The sequence below is a fragment of the Mus pahari genome, chromosome 9, assembly GCF_900095145.1.
Source record: "Mus pahari chromosome 9, PAHARI_EIJ_v1.1, whole genome shotgun sequence".
NCBI classification, from domain to species: domain Eukaryota; kingdom Metazoa; phylum Chordata; class Mammalia; order Rodentia; family Muridae; genus Mus; species Mus pahari.
The window spans coordinates 40,779,557-40,786,667 of NC_034598.1; the positions used below are offsets into that span (position 1 = coordinate 40,779,557).

Here is a 7,111-nt window from a genome sequence, read left to right on the forward strand (position 1 = left end):
AGGTGGGCATCTGGCTGTGTGAAGCCACTGACCCCACACCGTGGGTGGTGGTGGTGGTGGTGGACAAGGGGCAACCCCGGTACCAGGTCCTCAGTCTCTGGTATCCCATGCTGGATACAGCAGAGGAACTGAAAACAGAATAGGGGTCCCAGGGCAACACTCTCGGCCCTGGAGATACAGAAAGAGGGTAGAGGGAGAGAGGTTCCCACGCAGGCAAGAGTCCTAAGTCCGTGGCTGGAGCACAGGAAGGCCTTCTGATGGGAGATTAGGCATGGCTTGTTAGGAGAAAGCCTATCCCATCGTCCAAGCACAGCGGGCCTTGATGAACAGAGACAGTCTATGGTTTTACAGCTTTATTGTAGAAAGGCAGGGGGAAAGAGAGAAGGTAGAGAGAGAGAGAGAAGAAGGGCTAGAGAATAAGAAAGCTTAAAGAGAGAGAGGTAGAAGCTTCGAGAGTAAGAGAGAGAGAGAAAGAGGGAGAGGAGTAAGAGAGAGAGAGTAAGAGGGAGAGAGAGAGTAAGAGAGAGTGAGTAAGAGAGAGAGAGAGAGAGTAAGAGGGAGAGAGTAAGGAAAGTAAAAGCTTAAGAGAGCGAGCAGGGGCCAAGCAGCCCCTCTTATAGTTGGCTTGTTATCTTGCTGTTTCTAGGTAACTGGGAGGACTCTAGCCTGAAGGTCAGAAGCTTATGTACATGACTACTAGCCACAGCTTCTCCTGTGGGGTCTGTGGGGTCTGTGGGGTCTGTGGGGGCGGTAACTTCAACAGGAGCCAGGGCTTCAGGAGACACGAGGGAATGCCTTTCATCCCATGTAGGTGAAAATTATCACCACCGGGTCCTACCGGGGTTCACGACCTCAGCTCAACTGGAGACCAGCCTGTCTGTGCATAGCCCATTGCCACACAAGCTTACCCAGCAGTTAGCCTTAAGACAACAAGTATATCAGGTGAATAAAAGTTACTTTTATATTCCTTTTATATTGCTTTTTGGTCATGATGTTCTATTGGAGCAGTAGAAACCCTAACTACAACAGGAGGTATAGAAGAGGAGGAGGTGTGTAACACGGAAGGTGGGATTTGACTTAAGCCATTCTCAGGGTCTTTGCTTCCTGCTCATGGATCAGGCTGTGTGTTCAAAAGATTCTGCTCCAGCGCCATGCCTGCCTGCCTGCCATGTTCCTTTCCACCATGATGGTCCTGAATTCCTATACCTCTTAAACTGCAAGCCCCAGGCAAACTCTTCATTCTAGAAGGTGCCTTGCCATAGTGTTTTGTCACAGCAAGGGAGAAAACAACAAAGACAGGAGTTTCTGTGACAGGCCTGCCTGATCATGGTGTTTTGTTGTTGCTGTAGTTGTTGTTGTTGTTTGTTTGTTTTTGGAGGAATGTAAAAGATTTGGGACCATAAAAGCGTTTGGATGCCATAAGTAGGACTCAATGGACTGTCCTGTTACAAGCTGGGAAAAGATGTGTTCCATTCATCCACATGTCTGTTTTTGTTCCGATACCACATTGTTATTATTATTTCGGCCCTGTAATATATCTTGAGATCTGGAATGGCAATCCTGTCAGGATTTCTCTTTTTGCTCAGGATTGTTTAGCTACCTGTTGTCATCTGTGTCTCCATATTCATGTTGGGATGGTGCCTTCTATCCCAACTAGATGAGGATCTTGATTTGGATTGTATTAAATCTGTAAATAGCTTTCGGTAAAATGGTTATCTTCACGTTAATTTTACTAATTCATGAGCATGGGTGTCTTTCTTTTTTCTAGTGCCTTTATCTTTTTCTTTTATTATTTTTTCTTTTTTTAAAGATTTATTTATTTATTATATGTAAGTACACTGTAGCTGTCTTCAGACACTCCAGAAGAGGGCATCAGATCTCATTATGAATGGCTGTGAGCCACCATGTGGTTGCTGAGATTTGAAATCAGGACCACTGGAAGAACAGTCAGTGCTTTTAACCGCTGAGCCATCTCTCAACCCACCTTTGTCTTTTTCTTCAGAGGTTTAAAGTTTTTATTGTGTTGTCTTTTTTCTGTGCTCTGCTTAATTTTGAGATATTTTGTTTTCTCTGAGGATAATTGTGAGTGGGAGTGTGTCCACGATCTCATTCTCAGTGTGTTTGTCTTTGGTATTTAGAAAGGCTATTGAGTTTTAAAAATGTGTTCTGTATCCTGCCACATTGTTGATTATTTCTAGATGTTTTCTTGTAGATCTTTGGGATTTCTTAGGTATAGTACACCAGTTGCAAACAGGCATGTTTGATCTTTTTTTCCTATTTGTGTCCTTTTAATTTCTTCCCATTGCCTTACTGCTCCAGCTACTGTTTGAACACTACTGCCTAGATTAACCCCAAGATACGAAATTGAAAATAGTAATAATAAGCTCATCAAAAAATTTCAAGACATTTGAGAAGGACACAAAGGAATGTGTCGATAAATTTAAAGAGAAAAAGAGCCTGTACTGATGTACAAGGACACACAACGTAAGGCTGGAGGAGGTGAGGAAAAGAATACAGGATTTCAAAATGTAATCAGAAACTTGAAGGGCACTCAGGCTGAAATGAAAAGCTCAATAACCCAGCTAGAAAACTCAAGGGAAAGCTTTTCAAGGAGATTGAATGGAGAAGAAAGGAACATCAGTGTTCAAGAGAAAACAGATAGTCTAGATGTCAGGTCATATTTGCCCAGGAAAAGTTTGTGAGACAACCAACAGATGAATGGGCTTGGTGCTGCTGGGACTGAAGCGATTCCCGCTGCCCACCCACAGTTGCTGTCTAATACAGCCGAAGAACTCCAGCCAGATGACTGGACTTAACATTCCCATTGAGGGAGTTAAATGAGATGGAAGTACAACACAGTAAAACCAGGAGACAACATTACAGAGCAAATAGACAGGAACATTTCCCATCACTCCCCAGCCCAAGGTACAGCACACAGTCTTCACTTACCAAATCCCATGAGGATTAAGGAGCCAACCAGCATGATCAAAGTCTGCACAGAGTCTGTGTAGATCACTGAGGCCAAACCCCCTGTGGAGAGAAATTAATGGAGCAGGGCATTTTATCCGTGCATCCTGATTTCCCTCTTCACCTCTGGGCTCTCCTCTATCCCAAACAGAGAGGAGTTAGCAGACAACATATCATGGGTCCTATGTGAACCACAGCTTGTCTTGACATCATTTTCTCCTAAGTGTTTGTTAACGTATTTAATTCATTTTCTTTTTCTTGTCTTACTGAGATACAATGTCTCAACTCCTTTGGGATATATATATATATATATAAGCTGCTCAGCCTGCATACAGTTGTCTTGATCAATCTTATATCTCACGATGAGCATTCTGTTACATTTCTTGTAATTGCTGCTCTCATCCTGGGCTTTATTCTCACAGTGGCAATGGGATGATATCCTTAATCTGGCCCTCAGAAGGCTAACTCTGCCTCTACTAACCACAGATCGGGGGAAGACAAACAGAACACACTATGGGTGAGAGAAACCAGAGGCAGACTTACCAGCCACCGTGTAAAAAGCAGTGATAGCCAATAGGATGAAGATAGCCAGGTAGAGGTTCAATCCCAAGGCCAATTGAATGAATATGGCTCCAGAAAACATGATTGACTGTGGAAGCAATTGAGGGGATGGGAAAGAAACACGGGTTTCAGGCCTCTGAGTTTCCTGCTCCAACATCCACCTCCTTTCCTAGCTTTCCTGATAGACTCCTGCCCCTCCTTCAAGACTCCACTTAGATGTCCCCACCTCGATTTCCCCTGCAAGTCACTGAACAATTTCTACCCTCTCTTCTGTACACTCACCACGGGTAATTCATTGTTCAATGACTATATAAAGGCAGTGGCATGTCCTCGTAGGGGGAGGTGCTGGTAGTAAGGTCTGGTTCCCTGATTGGTTCTTGATTTGGTCAATAAAGAAGGTAGGAGTCAATTGCTGGGCTAAGGGTAAAGGTGGGGATTCCAGGTCCCAGGAGTAAAAAGAAGGGGCCTTTCCGGCTAGGCTCTGGAATGAGAAGCACGCATCAACCATGTAAGATCTTGGGGTAGCTAGAACTAACTGGTGACCTTTGCCACCAGAGGATGGCTAGCTGATAAGGTCTGGGGAGGAGATTCTGTACCCAGCAATCGTGTTATTTGGCAAGTTCAAAGATAATAAAGCTGTCTGAATGTTTTTCTTCTGAGGAACAAAGATGGGCAGATAAAGAGAGAAGCTGGGCTAGTAGCTGGTGGCTTGGTGAAGTTAGCCAGAAGGAACGAGAAGGAATGAGCAAGCCAGGAGGGAGGCTAGTGGAGGGAAATGTGTGTTTCTTAAAACTACACGCAACATGTCCTGTAATCTCTTTCTGTACCATAAATCTTAGAGAGGCTCAATAATCACCCATAATAATGTTCTTGAGGAGGGTATTTCAAAGAATATGTTACTGGCGTTAGTATTCTATCAATGTAAGTTTTAGGATTCTAATTGTTTTCTCTTTATATAATCACATAATGCTTCAAAAAGACTAATTGGATGATTTTTTAAAAAATAATTTTAAAAATCTTTTAGAAATGTTTTAACTTCAAAGGATGTGTTTTATCTTGTACTATCTGTCTGTCTGTCTGTCTATCTATCTATCTATCTATCTATTTTGAGAGTATAACATACTGTTTCTCCACTCCCATATTTATATTGGTGTTGATTGTGGGTGCTGTGAGAGAGAGAGAGAGAGAGAGAGAGAGAGAGAGAGAGAGAGAGAGAAAGAGAAGTTCACCAAGATGCTAAGCCTTCATTTTCTGAAGGAGCAGAGGGGTTCAACCTTCTTGGAAAAGACTGACACCCAGCTCACTCTAGTTATTTTATTCAAACATTATACAAGGTTAACTGGTGCTGGGAAAGGTTCCAGTTACCAAAGTTATCGTACCCTTGCTGCCCATGAAAGCAGACGACCTACACAGATCTCAGTCCCTTTTGACCACAATCAAAAGTAAGAACTCCAGGTTTGGCAGGAGTGTCATAGGACCAAGGTTGGTGCAGCCACAAGCTCTCACGTAGAACCAAGAGCAGATTCTCTGGAGAGACAACATTTCTTCAAGGTTCAAACAGTCTCAAAACCATTTCTCAGCCTCTACTGACCCAAACACAGCAAAGGCTTTGCTGAAACATCTCCATTAAAGCCCCACACAATGGCTTTACAATACATTTCACTTAAAGTCAGACATAAAGGCTTTAGTAGACATATTATTGTATTTCAATTCCTCCCTCTAAATTCTTTCAAATACCCCTCTCCATGCTCTATCAAATTTAAGGCTCTTTCCCCCACTAATTGTTATTCAATGCACATATGTATATGTACATACACATATATTCCTAAATATAATCTATTCAGTTCAGACGTGACCTGTATGTATATTTTCAGGGTTATCTATTTGGTAAAGGACAGACAACTGGCGTGCTCTTCCCCAGGAAAGACAACCTCTCTTGCTCGAGTTTTCTTTAGTTCCCTATAGTTGTTTGTGTAGGGTTGAGGGCTTGTGGGCTTTTCCATGGCCAGTGTGACATGACCCCTGGCACCCTCTTTTTTTCAATTCAAGTTTGGGCAGTCATGTGGGTGAGTCTGCATCAGCATGGTTTCTAATGTTACTGTCTTCCTAGAACTCTTGAAATAATTCACAAATTCTTACCTCACTTCCCCCAAACTACCTCTAAGGCTATTGCTATTATGATTATTCTGTTGCTAAGGACACTGAGGCCTAGGTCACTGTCTGAAGCTTATATTCCATGAGCTTGAACCTATATGATGTCACTCTAAAGCCCATTAAACACTGTCTTAGTGCTGTGGTGGTGTTTTACTTAATGAGATATACAGATATTATTCTTAGAAGCTGTGATTAAGGCAACCTTAATTGATTACTGTGTTAGACAGTAATTTTACAGTCAAATTAGCAAGATAATTATTGATAAGTTATCTCTCACGTCCCAGTGAAATGAGCCAATTCAAGCCAGATTAGAGCATATAAGTGCAGGTTTATTGGGAAGCCAGGAAAGAAATCACCCTGGGAGAGAGGAGTGGGGGGAGGAGAAAGAGAGGACTGAGCACACACAGAAAAGAGAAGAAGAAGAAGAAGAAGAAGAAGAAGAAGAAGAAGAAGAAGAAGAAGAAGAAGAAGAAGAACAACAACAACAACAACAACAACAACAACAACAACAACAACAAGATAGATAGATAGATAGATAGATAGATAGATAGATAGATAGATAGATAGGTGCAATAGAGAAAGCAAGAGAGGGGAAACCAAAGTATCTGGATTACACAAGGAGGAGCCTTTGTGGGAAGGACATTCCAGCCCCTGGGCTAGAAAGTTCAGGGTTGGGGGTAGAGCATGCCAGGACTGAGAGAGATGCTGGGAAAACCTGGAGGTCAGGTCTGCTTTGGTGTGTAAAATAAGTACCTCAGCCCTTTGTCCCAGGGTCTGAAACCCAACAATTATAAAAAGTAAAAACTGCAATACAAGAACAAATCAACTTCAGCCTTACTATGCTAAGCAAGATCGGGACAGGAGAGAGATAGAGCCTTTATGATGGACATTAGAATCAGATGTTTTCACCTGGCCAGCCTGTATTAGCTGGTAAGTGATGGAGCAGTCTTAAGACTAGATAAAACTAGGGCTGGTGAGATGGCTCAGTGGGTAAGAGCACCCGACTGTTCTTCCGAAGGTCTGGAGTTCAAATCCCAGCAACCACATGGTGGCTCATAACCATCCATAATGAGATCTGACTCCCTCTTCTGGAGTGTCTGAAGTCAGCTACAGTGTACTTACATATAATAAATAAATAAATCTTTACAGGAAAAAAAAAAAAGACTAGATAAAACTAGAAAAAGTTTCTCTAACTAACAGGGTAGTTAGTAAGTTCTGAACAAAGTCAGATTAATCTGGTGAAATTCTCAAACCAAGCCACCAAAATCCCTTTGATAGCAGGGTTTTCACTGGGGTACCTCCAGGTGTGAATTAAACTTCAAGAAAATTGTGTGCCTTTAATCCCAGCACTTGGGAGGCAGAGGCAGGCGGATTTCTGAGTTCGAGGCCAGCCTGGTCTGCAAAGTGAGTTCCAGGACAGCCAGGGTTA

At 42.6% G+C, this 7,111-nt stretch overlaps 1 protein-coding gene across 1 annotated transcript in view; it reads right to left on the reverse strand.

Annotated features, from left to right (window-relative positions):
• LOC110326570 (solute carrier family 5 member 4-like) overlaps positions 1-7,111 on the reverse strand; it is a 51,218-nt gene that overhangs the window by 28,070 nt on the left and 16,037 nt on the right. Inside the window, exons 6-7 of the mRNA XM_021205103.1 lie at positions 3,511-3,616; positions 2,950-3,030 (exon numbers count right to left, since the gene is read on the reverse strand). Coding sequence (XP_021060762.1) covers positions 2,950-3,030; positions 3,511-3,616 — 187 coding nt within the window. The remainder of the gene's footprint in view (positions 1-2,949; positions 3,031-3,510; positions 3,617-7,111) is intronic.